Raw genomic sequence first — 19,953 nt, 5'->3', positions numbered from 1 at the left:
GTGAGCACTGAGCCGCAGGAAGGAGGAGACAGAGTCACAGCTGGAGAGGAGACAGGAGGACAGACGAGAAAACTCCGCCCTCAACTGCCACAGATCCCTGCAGACAGAGACACGTCAGTCAACTTTCAACACTATTGGTCAACTCTAGTTTCTCAACACTATGATTGTCCACATGAGGGACAACAGTGTCTCACAGTCCGATCAGAAACACTGTCTGCTGCAGGCTGAGTGACGTACCTGTCTGCGCCGGTTTTCACCGTGTGACAGTGTCGTCTCAGAGCAACCACAGATCTCCACAAGGACAGCAACCGAGTCTGCTGCTGGTCCACATGACCTGACCAACACTACACACAGAGACAGACAGAGAGGGAGACAGAGGGAGACAGAGACACAGAGAGAGAGAGAGAGAGAGAGAGACAGAGACACAGAGAGAGAGAGTGAGAGAGACAGAGACACAGAGAGAGAGAGAGACAGAGACACAGAGAGAGAGAGAGAGACAGAGACACAGAGAGAGAGAGAGAGAGAGAGAGAGAGAGAGAGAGAGAGAGAGCGAGCGACAGACAGACACAGAGAGAGAGACAGTCAGAGACACACAGACAGACAGACAGACAGAGACACACACACACACACACACACACACACACACACACACACACACACACACACACAGAGAGAGACAGACAGTAATTGTACTCAGTTACTCTCCAGAAATAATAATAAACTACAACAAACTTCACTGAACTCCCAGGAGTAAAACCTGCATACCTCCTTTTCTCTCAGCCAATCAGACTCTCTCTGCTCCGCCTCCTCCACAGCTCTTGTCCAATCAGCTGTCAGCTTCTGGAGGTCCTCCCTCAGGGCCTGGTTGGCCTGCTCTGATTGGCTGAACTGCTCACGCAAGAGAGCATTGGTCTCAACCAGACCGACTGACCTGGTGAGACACACACACCTGTTGACATAATGTACTCCCTAGCCCCTCACCCAGACCTGAAACCTCTAAGAGACATTTGAAGGTGTGAGGACTGGACGTGTCCTCATTCGTTAAGGTCTATAACTCAAAATGGTCCTCACAAAGACAGAAGTACACATGCACACACACACACAGGTGAGACAGACACACACACCTCTGCTGTTCCTCCTCCAGTCTGATCAGGGCGCTCTCCAGAGAGTCGCTGTGTTCATCTCTGATCCTCAGCTACACAACAAACACACACAACATCATGAGAACAGCACAACGATATCTGGACTGCTGCACAGTGCAGCTGTGTAGCAGTGTAGCTGTGTAGCAGTGTAACAGTGTAGCTGTGTAACAGTGTAGCTGTGTAGCTGTGTAGCAGTGTAGCTGTGTAGCTGTGTAACAGTGTAACAGTGTAGCTGTGTAGCAGTGTAGCTGTGTAGCAGTGTAGCAGTGTAGCTGTGTAACAGTGTAGCAGTGTAACAGTGTAGCTGTGTAACTGTGTAGCTGTGTAACTGTGTAGCTGTGTAGCAGTGTAGCTGTGTAGCAGTGTAACAGTGTAGCTGTGTAACAGTGTAGCTGTGTAGCAGTGTAACAGTGTAGCTGTGTAGCAGTGTAACAGTGTAGCTGTGTAACTGTGTAGCAGTGTAGCTGTGTAGCAGTGTAACAGTGTAGCAGTGTAACAGTGTAACAGTGTAGCTGTGTGGCAGTGTAGCAGTGTAGAAGTGTAACAGTGTAGCTGTGTAACTGTGTAACAGTGTAGCAGTGTAACAGTGTAGCAGTGTAACAGTGTAGCAGTGTAGCAGTGTAACAGTGTAGCTGTGTAGCAGTGTAGCTGTGTAACAGTGTAGCAGTGTAACAGTGTAACAGTGTAGCTGTGTAACAGTGTAACAGTGTAACAGTGTAACAGTGTAGTTGTGTAGCAGTACATTTGAATCTGACCTCACTGTTGAGGAGCTGTGTGTGTTCATCCTGCAGCTGCAGCTCCAAACGCTGAGATCGGTCTCTGTACTCCACCACCTGCAGTAATGACACACTCAGTACTACGACACACTGATAGTACTGCAGTTAATACTCTGCGTACACTCGTCTGTGACACTGACTGCTGACATGTGACTGCCACTGTTCTCAGCATCAGTGTGTTGTTATCAGTCTGGTGGAGCTGATGATTCACAGAAAAATACTGGTGACAGTTTTATTAATCAATGTTTCAGTCACGTGGCGACTGGCTGGCAACACGAGGCGCCTGCACTGAGCTCCGCACCGAGCCATCAGCTGGTGACGAGCTCAGACCAGCGGTGAACCCCAGAGCTCAAAACTTCCCCAACATGATGGAAGAGAAATGGTGAGACAGATGTGGAGGACATGTGACCGTGTGTGTGTGTGTGGTAATACTCGACCCACCCCGGCGTCTCACCTTGTTCTGCAGTCGGTGGACGAGCAGAGCCTGTCTGGCCTCCCTCTCTCTCCCCTCCCTCACCCTCCTCCTCCACTCCCTCTGCTCACCCTCCGCACGCAGAGAGAGGGCGAGCGAGGGACACACTGACTGGCACAGCTGGAGAGAGAGAGAGACAGATGTAATGCTTTAATTCATCCTGATGATCACATGACCTCCAGCTCCATGCTCCCCCTCCTCACCCTGTCATTCAGGGCTCTGCTCCTGGACTCCAGCTCCTCTCTGTCCGCTCGGCTCTCTGCCAGCTCCTCCTGCAGACGACACACCTCCCGTTTAAGCTCCGCCTTCTCCTGCTGCAAGCCAATCAGCAGCTCTGACTCCATGGAGACACTGGACAGGTCTGACAGACGGACATGAGGGGTCAGCATAAGGACTGATCTCTCTCTCCCTCTCATTCATTCACTCACTCTCTCTATCACAACACACCTGGATCATTCAGAGTGAAATCAAAGCACCATATTCACTGTGTGGGAAAGTCGCTCAGCCTAAAGCTTCACAGTCTGTGCTCAGAATTTAAATTCATTCCATAGATTTTAGTGTTTGAATCATAAATCCCATCACAATATCACGTCTGGCTTTAAATAATCAGTATTGATTATTGTTTCCTCTGAGGGTTCCTTACTCCACTGATCCAGTGGAATAATCCTGATGATCCAAAGATCAGACAGAAAAAAGAGCAGTTCGAGGTCATTTGAAATCATTAACGGAAACAAATAATCAGCAGATTAATCAATACTGAAAACCACCACTAGCTGCTGCCTGAACACCTGAATGACTCATCATTAAACTGCAGGTGATTCAGTCATTAGCACACAACAGTGATAAACTCGGTAAAATATACGCACAGGTTCGTCTACGGAGGCCCGGAGTGTTCAACATTACAGAAACCAAACTCATGCTATGGCTATGACCAGGTGTACAGGTGTACCTGTCGGCGTGTGTTCGTTAACGCTGCCGTTAAACTGCAGCGACAGCACAAGACCCAACAAACAAACAGACGCAGAACCCGGTTCGAACCAGGACTAACCGGCTCCTGTTTGTCTCCGGTGCTAATTAACGGCAACAGTCGCTTTAAGTGGAACTGTTAGCATGCTAACAGGCTAACCGGCGGTTCCACTTAAAGCATGCTAACAGGCTAACCGGCGGTTAACAGCGGGAAACCAACATGAATAGCGTTTTTACCTGAAGCCGCAGGACGAGAGTTAATCCCCGCGTCACGGATAAACACGTCCGCACAGGTTCAGACCCGCAGCCCCGCCGGTTCGCTCCGTTCACACCGAAAACGCCACCGGAGACGCGTCCGCAGATTCAAACCTGGACCGCCACCTTTCACCCCGGAAACACCGCCGGAAACTTCCGGCTTTAAGTCCGCACAGCGACGCCTGTCGGCAGGAGGCTTTCACGATCAACTTCAACAGCAAACAACAAACGCGAGGAAAACACGAAATGAATCAAAAACAACAAGATAAACACAAATATGTTTATTAACGTTAAAAGGTACTGAAGAAAAAACAAACATAAACAAGAAAGTAAGAAACTGCAGAATTAATAAATAAATAAAAGTAACTCCTCGATGTTTTTGAGTTGACCTCAAAGAAAAAACAAAAACAATATTGAAGGGATGTTCAAACTCTGGACACCAGGTGTTGAGGTCAGGTGGAATTACACCTGTGGAAACAATTTAAAGACAGGAGCCAGATGTGGACAGATCAGTGAGACACAGCTGAGGACTTTGTTTTTGGATGCTTTAAACACCTGCTAACCGCAGTGAAAGGAGACCTGCAGCCAGGTGAGGCTGAAGCTTTGGGGACTCTGCTCTCTGACCCCCTCTGCTGGACAGGTGTGGTAACCGACTACAGTTCAATATGCAGAGATGCTCGAGAAAAGGCCCGAGGAGAGGAAACGGTGATGAAAAGTGGACCAGATATTTGATTTGAGGTGGGGGTGTGTCTGTGATGAGAACTTCACTGGAACCATCACAGGAAGCAAGAGCTGATTGATAATCATTGGATAAAACTGATCAGTTTCTTATTTCACCTGTAACTTCACAAACACACTAAAAATTATATTTGTCTTTATAAATGTTTATTTATATACGAGACTGACACACATGAACAACAATAAGCAACTGTTTGGCCACAGAATCAGACAGTGGACAACAACACACACCTGGTTGATATCACTGAGGTGTAACAAGTGTTTGACTGATTAAACCTGAAAGGTTCGTGTTAAAGAGAAAACTGCAAATAAGTCAGTACATCTTCATTCTTTTATTTTTTAGTTTTTTGATGATCCTCCTGGATGGAAGCCGTCTGACTCTGTTCTGCCCAGCTGCTTCAGACTGCGACAGAAAAATGCTGCTTCACGCGACGCTGGAATATTCTGCTTTTTATTCTTCAGGCAGTTTGACAGAATCATTCGAGCTTATCAGTTTATTTACATCTGTTAAAAAAATCTTCCACTTTAAACAATAAACAAATCTTGAGTCCTGAGTGAGGAGAGTAGCACCACCTGGCTTCTGTGCTGAAGCTTTGTGCAGCTGCATGTTTTTCTTCATCCACTCGAGGGCGCTGTCCTCATCAGCACAGCTTCACGTGACGACTCAGTTTAAGAAAAGTGCCACATAAATACATCAAGTGTATAATTACTAATTTTTAAAGTTGTAGAGACCTGAGGAGTACGCAGCTCGGACAGAATCCCAGCAGGAGTCTGAAGACGTCGCTCAGTCCTGAAGCAGATGTGAGTGTACACGGTAAATTAGAAACGGTTTAGTGGTTTTGGGGTTTGAAGGCCTGGCAGAACCCAGAGGTGACGACCACGGTCGATCGATCCGTTTTAAGGTTTAAAATTTTAACGCTCAGCTCAGTGTTTTGGCAGGTTTTGAAGTCAAAGCTTGTCGTGATGGATTTAATTCAGTAGGTCTTGAGTTTGAAGACCTTGCTGAGCCTTGACGTGGCGCTGGAGTAGATGAGGAAGGAGCCTTCTTCGGTGCTGAAGTGTTCCCAGTCTCTGCAGCCGAACGTCGGCAGACTGTGGACTGGAACGAAGCCTTCGTAACCCTGCCACCTGAACACAAAACAGAGAGATGAGAATCTGGAAATACACGAAAGCTGACAGGCCAAGCTCTGACCTTCAACAGGAAGTACCAACCTGTAGACGACGCTGTTCAGAGAGTACGAGCTGCCGTCGTAAGAGTTAGCCACCACCAAGAACTTCTCATCTCCGATGGTGAAGAACTCCCAGTCCACCGCACTAAACACAACAACAACAACAACATTTGAAGCTGTGTGGGGCTCTGTCTGCAGCAGGGTTAAGTTAAACCTATGTTTCAGATGTGGACTCTCACAGTAGGACAGGTGTGCTGCGGAGCGGGTGGGTCACCTGTGTGTGAGGATGTCCTGGAAGCGGATGAAGGTCTGTGTGAGCGTGCTGAGCTCGTACACGGTGGAGTTGATGCTGTATGGACTCGGGCCGCGGTCTGAGACCTTCTGACTGTTGGCGACGGCGAGGAAAACTCTGCCGTCGATCTGAAACGTCTCCCAGTCTGTGGCTCCCACCGTCTGCAGAGAGGAGACACGACGGGAAAGCACCGACCGTCATGGAGGCAACGCAACTTCTTAAAAACACACAAACAAAACAAACAGCAGCAGCTGCAATAATCTGTCAATCATTCAGTTAGTTGATTGAGAAAAATTTAAGCAGAAACCAATTTGCTAATTGATTAATGATTTCAATAATGCTTCTAAGCAGCAAGTCAAAACATGAGCAGGGTTTAATTTGTCCCCCCCAGAGGACAATAAACTAATGTTGGTCTTTGGTCCTTTTGAAGACGTCGAGACTTTTACAGAGCAAACGATTATTTGACTTATCGAGAAAATAATTGGCAGACAAAATATCTCATCAGCTCCTGATCAGATTTCCAAAGAAGTCCAAACAGGGACAGAACCTGTCAAAAACGGGTCACAGGTCAAGTCAGGTTCAAATGGGGTTAGGACCAAGTCAAGACTGAGACCAACAGGGAGCCGGGTCTGAGTTTAGCCTTCCACCTGCAGCCTCACAGAGCTGCTGCCAGGACTCTGGACTCTTGCTGGTCTGGGAGTTTGGGCCCTGACCATGTAATCACAGTGGCCCCGGTTTGAGTCCGACTGGGTATCACCTGTCAGCCGTCACCATCACATCTCAGCTCCTGACTGTGATTTATTCTATATGGAAAAAATAAGGAAACACACACAGCTGATGGACTCCGAAATCTAAAACCCAGACTGGGCATCGGACGCTGACATGTTTGTTTTTAATATTTCACACACGATTAAGTCTCGAAAATCAGAAGCTTTAATTCACCAATCAGAGAGCACACCACTGCAGTCTTGTTCTAAGTGTAATGCCTCCTACAGCCACTAGAGGACGCCAGCAGGGTTTTTATTGAGTTGAGGTGTGTCTGTAGACCAGTTCTTGGTGGAGTCCAGCAAGTCCTCCACAGGTCTGTGAGACGTCCCATTAAACCTTCAGGTGCTTTTCATGAAGCTTTAACACCTTTTTTTGTGGTTTTAAAATCCAATAAAAGTTTTTCTTCAGTCAGATGATCCGCCCTGACGGACGAGTCCAAACAGCAGTCTGCAGGTGGAAACCCCCTCACAGCAACACACACACTCGCACACACACATTAATTAGAAACTCCTTTCCTGCATTTGAATTGAAGGGTTTCGTTTCCTTTTAAATCAGAGCTTCATGAACAAACTGAGCAGATAAAATAAAAAACACATTTTCATAAATTTGCTTTCATGTGAATGTCTGTCTTCATATTAATGGTGGGACCTTTTTTCCACAGGACGTCCTGTCCCTCAGATTAATGACAGGAGCTCAGGTCTGCAGTCAAGCTGAATCCGAGACTAATTTCAAGATCGGGTCCAGATCTTGTCCAAACAGGATTAAGACAAGTCAGAGTCAGAACGTTAACAAGAACAAGACGAGGCTGAGCTCAAACCCCGATAGGAAGAGACAGATCGGAGTCCAGGAAACACTGAGGAGACCGAGACAAGTCCAAGACACAACAGACAGGACACTGAAATGAGCCCAAGTCCAAACACCCAGGATGATAAGACCAGATATGCTGGACAGAGCTACGAAAATAAGACGCAAGACGTGATAAACTGAAGTTGTCCTTTCACAAGCAGACAACTGTTTTTTTTCTGACTCCTGTTTCTGCTCGAGAAGAAAAAGAAAAACCCTCAGGCCTGTGAACCTGTGTCCCGTGAACCTCAGACATCAGGTCAGACATATGAGCTGCCACCGTATCCATCTGTGTGAGTCAGCAGGTTATTTTTACCTGTGTGTGATTTGTGGTGATTCACAGTGATTACTGTGATCAGCCTCTTCATCACCTCTGTCTGCTCTGAAGAGACTCACCTGTACAGGTAGGCTGGATCAAACCAGAAGAGAAGGAGGAGGAGGAGGAGGAATGGGTTGAGCACCAGTGACAGAACAAACGACAACCAAGCTACGTATCTGCTCTGAGTGGAGCTAACAATGTACAGTCTGTCCTGAGGGGGGCGCAACAGGAAAGGCCAGGATCCTTTTAGAATGATCCTTTTAGAATTTCTGATTTCGTGAGTTTCAGTTTGTAGAAAATGAGACGAAGCTCAGTGAGTTTTGGTGCAGTCGATGCAGTTTTTCCAAACTGACGTCGGAGGGCGTCAAAGACATTTTCAAATGGTAACAATGTCCCACACAAAGTCCTGAAACCATCAGGCCTACCACATAAAGACAACAAGCACTTACCGGGATGTTCTGGAAGGTCTGGAAGCAGCCGTCCAGCCAGACGTAGACAGTGGAGCTGATGGCGGTGGTCTGACCGTCAAAGGTGTTGGCGACCACCAAGAAGTGGTACGGTCCAACGGTGAAGAACTCCCAGTCGTACGCTCCGGACGTGGACACAGTCTGGTTCACCTCAAATAGCTAAAGACATAAGAGGGAGGACAGGGACAGGACAGGTATGAATTTTAATGGGTCAGGACAGGAAAGAGACAACAAGGGAGGATGAGACAGGACAGGAGAGAACGGGACAGGACGAGGGAATGACAGGATGCTGGGAAAGGGTGAGGGAGGACAGAAAAGGCTGGGGGGAGGTGAAAGACACGGGAGCATGAGGACAGGAAAAGATTTAATGTGACCAGAAGGGGCAGGAGAGGATAGGACAGAAAAGGACTGGGCAGTATGTTGGACATGTCCTGAGGTTTGTGAGGACACGCCTACCTTTGTGTTTGGGTTCCACCTGTAGATCACACTGTGGACGTTGTGGTTGGAGTCTCTGGCTGAGGACACACAGGGACACTTATCAATCACTTATAATCAATAAAACAACTGAAGAAGACAACGGTAACCCGTCCACATCAGCACACAGTCAGAGACCAAGTCTGGTTTCTCATACACGTCCTCATGCTGTGTGACCGGGCCTGTCCTGTTAGAACCCGAAAAGTTTGTGAAATAACGAGATAAAGAGACGCGTTGGTTCAGTTTCTCACTATAACGAGGAAACATTTCCCATCAGCCCCGTGGCCACAGGAGACTTCAGGGACGAGTTTTCATGTTCAGCCGCTAAAAACCGGAAAAGAATCTGACCTGAAAAATGTGTGAATTGAGAATCTAAGAAGTCAGGGACAGATTTCGTTTTGGAAAATCACAGGTTGGAAAATCTGAACTCTGATCTCAAAAAGTCAAACGTGTGTGTGTGTGTGTGTGTGTGCGTGTGCGTATTATCTAACCACAGTACACCTGCATCAGCCGGCTCTCTTCCTGTCTGTCTGCCTTTTTTTCAGATGGTCAGATCATAAACAATCTTTCCTCCTTTTCAGCTCAGATCAATGAGTGTGTTTTATCTTCACAGGAAACACACACACACGTCTAATCAGAGCAGGTGCAGGTGTGTTTGATGTTAATGGTTCAGGGTTCAGACGAACGAGCTCTCTCAGCTCTTCACTGAGTTTGTATCTTCTCAGCTGGAAACCACGTAAACGCTCAGCAGTTCAAACATCTGGACGCACCCAAAGAGTCGAGTCCTTCATCCCTGCTTCCTGTTTACCTCGTCTGTGATTGGCCACCACCAGGAAGCTTTGGTTGTGGATTTGGAAGGCCTCCCAGTCCAGAGCGCCGTGCGTCTCCAGGGTCTGGTAACGGAGGAAACGCCGCCACTGCCGGTTCCAGCGATAGACAATGGACAGCTCGGGCTCAGTCTCTCTGGAGTTAGCCACCACCAGGAAGATCTGACGGAGGAGAAACAGGAGGTGAAACATTTCATCTGCTTCATGTTCCTGTGGCTTCCTGCTCCTCACAGGACAGGTCTGAACAGGTGCTGCTGGTTTGTATGTCACCATCATTCATCAGCCTCATCAGCTGTTTGTGTTTGTCTCTTTCCTCTCGCACCTCTGACTCTGAACTAAGCTGTTATGACTCCCAGGATGCATTTCTGCCCTCAGTGGTCTTTCCAACAGGACTCCCCTTTAACAGCCACTCTTGTCTTTCTGTTAACACCTGTTTGTGTGTGTGTGTGTTGATATGAACCTCCTGTACTGTGCAAACAAAACCAACACAATGAGAACAGAAGAGTTCAACCTCCTCTGCGTCTGTTCTCTTAATTCTTTAGCTTCCTGTTTTTCTTTGACCTGTTAGAACCGGTCCTCTCTGAGTGAACACACGCCACGCTTCAGAGTCAACCACAGGCCAGAGGTCACACGTTCAGAGGTCACGCAGAGGTCAGAGACAGCTATGACGGCCGCGTTAAAAACCAGATCACACAGTCCTGCACCGTCATCGCGATCAATCAATAAATCTATCAGCTCTGGAGTGCGGGTGGATTTTAGTCAACAATGTCCCGCCTCCAGGTCGGATCAGCCACATAAAGACTGGTCCATCATGCTGTCCGTCAACACATCAGTGTCCCCGGTCCTTACAGACAAGTGTGATGGCTCACTGTGGAACACCTGGGGCTGATGGGAAATGAGGCTGCGCATGCCTCAGTGTTTTCAGCGGGAGCAGCTCTCACCTGGTCTTCAACGATGAAGTGTTTCCAAGCTCGAGCCTCCTGAGTGCTGATGTTCTGGTAGAGCTGGAACGACCCGTTTCTCCACTTGTAGATACCTGAACCGGACAGAGAGTCCCTGGCAGAAGAGACACGGGGGAGAGGCATGAGACACAGGGGGACACGGGTCCTGGTTTCTCTGCTTTTCACAGGCGTTTCAGTACCTGTTGGCTGCCGCCATGAACAAGCCTTCAGATGGGATGGAGAAGACCTCCACATCGAAGGTTTCTGAGCCGGTGTACAGGTCCTGGTAGTCCTCTACGTAATCCAAGCGCTCCTTCTCTGCAAAGACACGTGAGACAGACACAAGTGGCAGAGGTGTGACACAGGAAGCAGCTGTCACGTGACCTGTTACTGTTCATGTTATATAACTATCATTTACATCCAGACTCACTCTGCAGCAGCGTCGTCCACGTGAGTCCGTCACAGATGAACAGGCCTCTGCCCTGAGCGTTGAACCACAGCTGGCCCTGTTCGGGTCTTGAACATGGAGGAGGATTTCCCAGAGTCACTCTGGCCTCGGCCTCTAAAAGACAGAAGGAAACGTGTTGGAGGGACGAACGGCTGCAAGCGTCCAGTGGGTCTGTTCCCTCTGAAGTGTTGTGCGGTGGAAGAGGTGGGAAAAGACGAAAACTGAGGAGCACGGAGCTGAACCTGTGACGGAAAGCCCCATTTCCACAGGAACAATAATGACAGAGCCAGGAGCCGTTTATCACTCGTCATTTCAGCAGCTGGATTTAAGCAGTAACAGTATCTGAGACTGCGGTCGACACGCAGAGAAGAACTGACAGCTCTGAGCTGACGGAGGTCGCCCCCTCAACCACACATCTTCATTACGAGTCGACAGAGACGAGTCTGTCACCACACATCCGTCATCATCACCTGGAGGGAGAGGACAGCAGAGGGATGAAAGACAGAGACAGAGGCTGCTAATGAGACTTAACCGCAACCGCTGGTTTAGCCCAAAGACACACAACTGTGTGTAGTTCAACATCAGGACAACAAAAACACACTGAACTGAGCAGGACAGGTTTCAGTCTCCACCCGTTAGCTTCCCTCCTCCTGTCTGCGCTCACATTCTTCCTGAGTGCAGGCAGAAGCGTCGGGAAACGCTGGTCTGAATGTTCCTCATGCTACAGAAACTCATCTCCCACCACAGGGTCACAAATCAAACGCACAGACTGCTCACCTGACTGTGAGAATCCCAGTTTCATTCCTAAACACTGTTAGCCTAGCCTAGCACACGGGAAACAGGGAAACTGCTAGCTTAGCTCGAGCTAAAGGAAAGCAAGTGAGAAAATCCACAAGAATCACAGAACGGCTTGTGAGATCCCGGTGGGACTGTGGGGACCCGCATCTGTACTGAGACCCACCTGAGACCTGAGACTCACCTGACTGTCCTCAGGACAACAGTCACAGGTAGCTAAACATCCAGGGAAAGTCCTGATGGTGAAGTGGTCCAGTACAGCGGCGAACACAAACACACCTGTATTATGTTGTTTTCATGAGTGAAACTCAGCACCTGTCTGACCTCACATCTCACACACACACACACACACACACACACAGAAACCAGTATCTGTAAAGGCCTGTCAATCACAGACAGAAGCAGGAAGCTGCTCTTCATCCTGTCAGTTTACAGCTCATGTTACTGAATCACTGAAACCATCACAGCCTGAGGTTTACAGTGCAAACACACACACACGGGTCTGAACCCTCGAACAGACCTTGACACCTGTGAGGACAGACCAACAGGTCCTCAGGTCTATGAGCTCTTGGTCCTCACAAAGACAGATGTACAAGAACACCCATCCACACACACGAGTTACAGTCCTCACACACTCACAGGTGGAGGAAGTGTAACGTCCTGATGATTCCTCAGTGGAGGGACAGTTTGAAAACCTCTGCTCTGGATGGTCCACAGACCTGAGCAGGTCCTCACAGATCTCCGTCCATAGCGGACTGAGAAGCTCGTTTATTCGTCTCTCCTGTTTGATGGTAACCCTCACCGTATGGGTAAACTGGTCCTTGGTGGCCTGTCTGAAGAGGAGTGGACTTCAGGACCTGGGGGACGGACAGCTCGGCCAGCCTGGGGTCAGAGGTCGGACACAGTCTAGGCGTGGCGTCAGAGCCAGGAAGGAGAACCAGCTGACGCAGTAAACCCTGAACACAGACAGACCAGTGTGAACCAGCAGGCTGGGTTGACTGGGAGGTAAACAGTCAGAGGACAGCAGGACCCTGAAGGTCTCAGCTGACTGAAGTCCTGATTTCGATCATAGACTCACAGAGAAACGTCCCCTCCACCTCCTCCTGCTGCCAATGAAGAACCTGGACCCTCTGGTGCTCAGAGCACTGGGGAAGGACTGGACCTGTTTACTGGGAGATAGGAAACCAGTTAATGCACCAGTCTGAGCTCGTAACACTGAAGCATGTCCCTCAGTAATCTTTGGCGCTGGTCCTGAACCATTAAAGACCGGAGCAGAGTGAAGTAGACTCTACTGAACTGAGGTGGCCTGAACCACACTGTCCCTAACTGACTAACTCAAACCTAGCAGAGTAAACCAATCTAAGCTGAGCCAGACAGAGCTGTATTAAACCAGGATTATATCAAATGAACCAGGCTAAACTGGACTGAACCAGTCTGAAGTGGTCTGACGATGGCTCACAGCTCCAGAGGCAGTCCACAGTCGACGGTCAGCGTGGCGTACGGCCCAGAGACAGCCAGCACCACAGTGTGCCAGCGGTCATCGTCCAGCGCAACGTCTTTAAAACTCAGCCGACTCTGCCCGGCAGCACCAGGGGGCGTGGCTAAAAAGTGGAGGCGGTTCTCAGAGACTCGCAACCCCAGCAACAGCGAATCAGAGCTCTCCTCCACCACAGAGAAGATGTACTCATTCCTCTGGAAACAGAGACAAGAAGAACAAGTTATACCAGACCGACGCCTGAGGAGACAGGACCAGACCTGGTTCTATTCAGGGACCAGTGTGTAGGATTTAGGGGCTGAAACAGAACATCATATTCATCAGTGTATCACCTGAAACTAAGGATCGCTGTGTTTTCGTTAGCATGGAATAAGTATGTCACATCGACATAGAGAGCGGGTCTCCTTCCACGGAGACCATCATGTTGCTCTGTTATGTTTCACCAGTAGCCCAGAGGGGACAAACCAAACCAAACACTGGCTCTAGAGAGCAAGAAGGTTCTCCTACACAGCCGGAATGGGAGGGCTGATCCTACACACTGGTCCTTTCAGTTTTACCGGTTCACCTTCTGTCTCAGTCTTGGTATCTTGATGGTGGCAACCAATGAGAACTCAGCAGGGAAGTGGTCACAGTTGGTGAAGATCTGTGAGGCAGGGAAGCTCAGCGCTGTCGTTATGGCACCAGCCAGTTGGAGGCCTCTGGACCCTCTGGACTGAACCATCTGCACCTGATTGGTCAAATCATCTGTTTATCTACGACCCTCATTCCTCTCTTCATCCATTGCCCCTCCCTTCTTTAACACCTGTGTCCTACCTGTGAGGGCGGGGCTTGTCCTGGACGTGGCAGGGCTCTGCCCAGCAGGTCAAGAGGCAGCAGGTCTGAGGAGGAAATAAATACATTATTAAAATTATTATTTGTTTGTTTGCTCTTTGTTTTTATTTTTGACCTAAAGAAGTCCATTTTCCTCTGTCCTGTGGTCAGCTGGATGTTCATCTCTATCAGCTCTCAGATGTAAACAATCTGCTCTCAGGTCAGAGATCTCTAACAGACGAACACTTCAGGCGGTTCATCTCAAACCAGCTTTAGAAATCAGTTGTTTACTTTTAGTTTTGCTATGTTTTTGCACCGCTGAAAGGACATGATACTAAATACTGCAGCATCAAGAACAGGTAGGACAGCGTTTAGACAAACACCCAATCAGAGACAAGCTGAGACCAAAGGTAGAAGGAGACAGGAATGAGAGGAGAGCGATGTTCGTTTTTAGCCGGAATTCCCCTTTAAGCTCCTCTGAGGCTCCGTCTGTGTGTTTTGCTGCAGCAGGATCAATGGAGGATGAATGAAGGATGAATGGAAGATGAATGGAGGGAGGGGACGACATGCACAGAAACAGATCTCACATTTCAAAGACATAAAAAACCCCCCCAAAAAACAGAGAAGCACAAAGCAGCAGAGAAACTGAAACGCACGAAACACCGAAAACTGTGGGCGCGTCAGACGGACTGAACACAGACAGGTTCGAATAACTGATCACAGGAGCAGAGCGACTAACACACAGGTTAACAGAGGAAGGACTGCACACATAAAATCTGTCCAGAGAAGCTGCTTTCAGTCCATGCATCCAGCAGGTGGCTTGGTCATTGAACAGTTCCAATGCTAACTGCTGCTAAACACCAGTGTCTCCTTTTTACATTTCTGTACCTGTTCAATAAACAAGTTTATTAAACTGCTTCCAGTTTTTTTTTAAATCATTGACAAGCATCAGGTTTAGAGAAGTCTTCAGTCTTCTCTGTTCAGTTAGCTAGGCTAACTCAGAATTAGAATCCTAGTTGATCAGAGTTAGCTTCTCGATCCCTTTAGCTCAGTGTTCTGAGCTCCTATGTCCAGGCAGCTAAAAGTTAGCTGTTAGCAAGCTTATTGGCTAACAGGACACAACCTGTAAGTCTGATTTTACGCCTGTGTCCTCATACCTGTGCAGGGTTTCCAGATGTGGCTTCGGACTATGGCGGCAAGCAGCACCCAGGTGAGCAGCAGGGAGTGACACGCCAACATCATGCCTGCGTACCTTCAACAGTGTGGGTTTGATTCCTCGTCACCGGTCTGCTTCTTGTCCTAAGTGGCACACCGTCATCTTCCCGCTGGTCTGAGGTGAAGTCTGACGGACAGACGGCTGAAGACGATCTGCATCAGGACAAGGACAAGACTTTAAAGACAAAGCAAGTTTCTCAGTTATGGTCTGTTACAGCGGTAAAAACTGAAAATAGTTTGTCTGTTAAGTCTTTCTCATGTTCTCAGAAACCGTTAGCTAGTTTCAAACAAGTTGCCGAATCAGGTTTTACCACTGACAACTGATGTAGCATGTAGCACTGTCCAGTCAAGCTAGCATCATTTCCGAAAATGACAGCCTTATAGGCTGAGAAGAGCGGCTCATGCTAAGCTAACTAACGTTATTTACTCCTTTAAGTCTAATGTTTTGGAATTTGAGACTCACTGTGTTGTGATATGTAATTTAAAATCTTTAAGCTTTATGTCATCAGAAGTTTCACACCGTTCTTACGTGTTTTACACTGTAAACATGACGGAATGTTAGCAACACGACAACAACACAACAACACTGGCAGGTCTGAAGATTATGATATAATCGTGAGAACGAGGCACAGGTTGAACTTATGATCAGATCCAGGACTTTGATCTACTCTAGCTGAGGATACGTCTGAGGACGTGTCTCTGTCTTCCATACAAACACTCCCACATACTACATGTTGCTGGAGTTTACTTTCTCCACAGATTCCTCATCATCATCAGCCTCAGGTCCATCAGCTCTGAGGCTGCTGCGCCATCAAAGTGCTGTGGCAGTATGGTAAAAGTGAGACAACAGCGCCATCATCAGGACAAACACGGGACAAATAACATTACCTGTTATCACTTCAGCCAACATCCAGTGAAAAACAAAGCTAAGCTCCCTCCAGTGACTATACACACAAACTGCTGCTGATCACCAGGAGACTGGGAGCTGAGAGCTGAATGGGATGAATGGATGAGCCTGGATGTGACACAGTTAGGGGTTAGTCACATTTCCACAAACCATCCATAAACATCACCTTTTGTCACGTCCAGTTCAACCTTCAGACGTCCCCGGTGATGTCTCCAGGATTTTGTCAAACCTAAAGAAAAAGAAGGTTTAACTGAAACCGAACAAACAAAAAATCTCTTCAAACCACAATGGATTTTCCACACTTTGTACATGCTTCAGTCAGACGACTAACAAAGTGTCGTGACTCAGATTGGTCACCTAAAAATTTACGACATTAAAAAGTCCAACACAGAAAAGCAGTGTCTGAGGAGAAGAGACAATAAACTGCAGCATTTTACTTTAGTTTTTTAATGGGAGTAGTGTCTGCAGGTCTTCCAACCAATAAGGTAGGGGAGCCTGTGTGTAGCCTGAGAGGCCGAACCCAGGGCAAACAGGTGTAGGCATCATCGGAGGGAACTGTTTGCAAAGATGTCAGAGACAACATCAACCTGAACATGGTAAAAATGAGGGACGGGAAATTACACCTGGAGTTTTTACACCAACTAGTGTCTTTATTCATTCATCAATTTTTCATCATTTTCCCTGCTTTGATTATTACATGAAGAGTGGAGAGATGAAAGTGGAGAGATGAAAGTAGGACCACAACACCATCATTATCTTTCCAATCAATCAATAAACCATTTAGTCAAGAAAAATGTTTGAAGAATTGTGGGAAACTTTTTCAGTTTCTCTGTTTGGTCTAAAACCCAACACACATCATCACATACGGTTAAACTGATGAATTAGTGACGGACGTCGAGGCTTATGTGTCTTTTCCTGTGATTCTAATTTCTTTGGTTTTATCGTCCTCAGTTCAACAGACTCTGAAGATAATTTACTCATTTAGTTTTTAGTTAAACAGGTAAAAATCAAACCTTAGTCTGAGGTTAGAGGTTAATCCAGCCTGCCGAGACCTGGTCCTGGATTGGTCTGTGGTTCATAACACAGCTTCAGTTCTTCGGTTGTTGCTATTCAGGGTTTCTCAAGACGTGTCCTTTGCTCTTTTACTGAAACCCCTCGGAGACATCATCCACAGGCCATCCTTGTTTTCATTGTGGACAAACTTTTGTGCCTTCCGAAATCCTCCTGGACTCTTCGAAACAGACTGGACAGAACATTTCAGAGGTTTCCCCAAAATCTCAGACGTCAGTTTTTGTCCTTCAGTTCAGAAGAAGTCATCCGTTTACTTTTCCCTCACACCTCTATTTGGTTTTTAAAAACCAAAATAAAAAGTTCCTACAGATTTATTCTAGATCATATTTAATCTATTTTCTTAAAACGTCCTGGACATTCAGTCTTTTGTCTTTCAAACCTACCAATCCCCTCAGTTACTCTCATTACTTGTAACCTCTTCGATTATTTTAATTTATTCTAGATTTTCTTGAAGTAAAAAAATCAAAGGTTCCTAAATTACTGTCCTGATTGTCCATCTTTCTTCAGGGTTTTGTCTCACTCTGCATTAAAGACACAAACGCCCATCTGTCGTCCTCTTTTCCTTTTTCAGTTTTAAAGTTTTCTTCCTTTTCTTTGGCTCCACAATTCAAATCCTCCCAACACTGACTCTTCAGCTGCCAACTGCACAGAGTCTGGATGTGATTTTCAGGTTAAGGTGAGACTCACTGAGGAGAGAGAGAGAGTTTACCTGCAGGTGAGGCTGGCTCACTCGCCCCACATTTAAATATAAAAGACTGGGAGGAGCTGGAGTGAGAGAGAGAGCTGCCTCCTCTTTCTCTCTGAAAACTTTGAATCCACATACAGAGGAAAAACCACATGAAGCTTCACAGCCCAAAAAAAAAAATCGGAAGCAAAGACGTGGGAGGAAAACACAAACAAGATCAGCTGATCTGTATGTTCGACAACATTCAGCACAGAACAGACATCAGGTTCCCCGAGCGCTGTCCTCTGCGGCAGAGGATGGGCCGAGGCTAAGCTAACGGAAAACTCGTGTCTGCATGAACAACAGGAAAAATGCGTTAAGCAAGAAACTATGTTGGTGTATTTAACGTAAGAACCAGAACCAGCTCAGGTGTGTTCTGGTCTGAACTGGACTCAGACGTAGCACAGGTGAGATTTCACAGTGTGCGTGCAGTTGTTAGATAAATCGCACGTTCATACAGAACATTCATACAACACATTTTGAACGTGCCGTTTGCTTTGATAGATGAGGCCCCCCACGTCTGATCCCAGAGATGAAACAGCAGCAGAAAGATGAAGAGAGAGATAAAGAGAAGAAGAAGTGACTGATCTCTGGTCTGTAGCTTTCTCTCTCTCTCAGGTGTGTGGATGATCAGAACACAGGAATTCCCCAGGTGAAGCAGAGCTCCGCCTCTGAGCTGTCCGACCCGCCCTCCTCACATGCTGCCACACACACTTTTCTGACTGCACAGGTGAGTTTATGACATGACATCACAGTGTCTGAGGTGGACTAACAGCCTACCTGAGCGGTTTCTGATCCTTTAATCAGGTAAAATATTAAACCACAGTAAAAAAAAAAAGGGTCCTGTTAAATTTGAGTTTGTAGATTTACTTTGTCGGATAAACTCAGAGCAGTGAACAGAAACGTGAGATGTGTGATGTTTACTCAGACATGAAAAGCTGGAATCGGCTCTGATTGGATGAGCACAGATCAGTTTAAATCCAAATAATCCAGGTTTAAATCAGAACCTGGATCAAGCCCAGCAGGCGGAGACACAGAGACCTTTTCTGTAATATTACTCCACCTCATCCAAGAATTCAACCGATCATATTTAACCTCAGCTGTTTGTACATCGTCCATCCATCCGTCCACCCGTCCATCCATCCATCCATCCATCCATAGTAACAGCAGAGGAGTATCAGCATCAGAACATGTTTAAAGTACATTTCCCCGCCACAGTTAAACGCACCTGTCAATAACTTGGGAAATCTCGTCACGTCACCACCCAGAACACGCCATGAGGCCTAGGTCCAGCAGCGCCAAACGTTTACCCTGAGGAAACAGAGGCTCAGTTGTATGAGGTGTGAACAGTGCCAGGTGACCTGCCGGGAATCTACACTCCTACAACACAGCCGAAATCAAAATGTCCAGATGAAAATCACTGTGATCAGAAGCTGAGAAGGTTTAACTGAGACTGAGATGCAGCACGAGTTTCCTCTGTGGATCAACGAGAAGCTGCAAACATCCACACGCAGTCTGAGTGATGGTCAGAGCTGATAAGACCCACTGAGTGTTTGTGAAGGAAAATCAACCAAACAGACGCTTTCTGAGGCAGCCAGCAGGTGTGTGTGTCTGTGTGTGTGATGGATGTGATAAGTTTCACAGGAAAACCACAACAGAAACCTCTCCTCCTGACTCTGGGGGACGAGCACCGGTGGGGGGCCCTACCCTGCTGGTATCCATCAGGTCCAGATGTTGGTAGAAAACAGTGGCGCACCGACACCGAGCTTAGCCGGACACCTGGGAGCCGGTCTGGGGACTTCGTCGACCTGCCGGCTACCCAACCTTTATCTCATTTATCTCTGGAGGATCTTTATTAACACAAGCTTCAGCAGACAACAGCGAGACTACGCCTTCCTCTGTAATACTGCAGCTAATGTCCTCTAACCACAGAGGGCAGGTAATAACAGTATGAGTGTAAACACACAGCCTTAGCAGCGCTAATGGCCTGTCTGTGCGCACACACACACTCTGACAGGCCTTTCATCTCTGTCAGGCAG

At 47.5% G+C, this 19,953-nt stretch overlaps 2 protein-coding genes across 6 annotated transcripts; both read right to left on the bottom strand.

Moving 5' to 3' along the window:
• Positions 1-900: 900 nt before the first annotated feature.
• LOC121194081 (rootletin-like) lies at positions 901-3,732 on the bottom strand. Its single transcript, XM_041056662.1, has 6 exons — positions 3,594-3,732; positions 2,594-2,751; positions 2,373-2,510; positions 1,898-1,975; positions 1,125-1,195; positions 901-926 (listed from the first exon to the last, which is right to left on the bottom strand). The coding sequence occupies exons 2-6, from the start codon at positions 2,732-2,734 to the stop codon at positions 914-916; spliced, it is 441 nt and encodes a 146-aa protein (XP_040912596.1). The 5' UTR covers positions 2,735-2,751; positions 3,594-3,732; the 3' UTR covers positions 901-913.
• Positions 3,733-4,427: 695 nt separating this feature from the next.
• Positions 4,428-19,937, bottom strand: LOC121194078 (thrombospondin-type laminin G domain and EAR repeat-containing protein-like). Of its 5 annotated transcripts, XM_041056655.1 has the most exons (18): positions 19,622-19,937; positions 19,143-19,225; positions 16,286-16,348; positions 15,155-15,365; positions 14,001-14,065; positions 13,753-13,914; positions 13,152-13,384; positions 12,771-12,861; positions 12,495-12,648; positions 10,880-11,011; positions 10,650-10,767; positions 10,450-10,564; positions 9,490-9,670; positions 8,664-8,722; positions 8,190-8,366; positions 5,793-5,971; positions 5,562-5,663; positions 4,428-5,477 (listed from the first exon to the last, which is right to left on the bottom strand). In XM_041056655.1, the coding sequence occupies exons 4-18, from the start codon at positions 15,237-15,239 to the stop codon at positions 5,324-5,326; spliced, it is 2,007 nt and encodes a 668-aa protein (XP_040912589.1). In that variant the 5' UTR covers positions 15,240-15,365; positions 16,286-16,348; positions 19,143-19,225; positions 19,622-19,937; the 3' UTR covers positions 4,428-5,323. The 5 variants fall into 5 exon arrangements, with proteins under 5 accessions (XP_040912589.1, XP_040912590.1, XP_040912588.1 ...); XM_041056656.1 differs by lacking the exon at positions 19,622-19,937 and having other exon boundaries at positions 19,143-19,597; XM_041056654.1 differs by lacking the exons at positions 19,143-19,225; positions 19,622-19,937 and adding an exon at positions 17,133-17,972.
• Positions 19,938-19,953: the final 16 nt, after the last annotated feature.

Source organism: Toxotes jaculatrix, chromosome 15, assembly GCF_017976425.1.
Source record: "Toxotes jaculatrix isolate fToxJac2 chromosome 15, fToxJac2.pri, whole genome shotgun sequence".
Classification (NCBI taxonomy): domain Eukaryota; kingdom Metazoa; phylum Chordata; class Actinopteri; family Toxotidae; genus Toxotes; species Toxotes jaculatrix.
This window is presented reverse-complemented; position numbering and strand designations above follow the sequence as displayed.

What these genes read in the sequence shown, in the direction of transcription:
- LOC121194081 (XM_041056662.1), bottom strand. Translation starts at nt 2,734, where the DNA reads ATGGAGTCAGAGCTGCTGATTGGCTTGCAGCAGGAGAAGGCGGAGCTT. An exon ending in GCAGAGCCCTGAATGACAGG is followed by an intron (nt 2,511 to 2,593) that starts GTGAGGAGGGGG and finishes CTCTCTCTCCAG; the next exon opens with CTGTGCCAGTCAGTGTGTCC. An exon ending in TCCACCGACTGCAGAACAAG is followed by an intron (nt 1,976 to 2,372) that starts GTGAGACGCCGG and finishes TCATTACTGCAG; the next exon opens with GTGGTGGAGTACAGAGACCG.
- LOC121194078 (XM_041056655.1), bottom strand. Translation starts at nt 15,239, where the DNA reads ATGATGTTGGCGTGTCACTCCCTGCTGCTCACCTGGGTGCTGCTTGCC. An exon ending in CATCTGGAAACCCTGCACAG is followed by an intron (nt 14,066 to 15,154) that starts GTATGAGGACAC and finishes TTTCCTCCTCAG; the next exon opens with ACCTGCTGCCTCTTGACCTG. An exon ending in ACTTCATCGTTGAAGACCAG is followed by an intron (nt 9,671 to 10,449) that starts GTGAGAGCTGCT and finishes CTCCTCCGTCAG; the next exon opens with ATCTTCCTGGTGGTGGCTAA.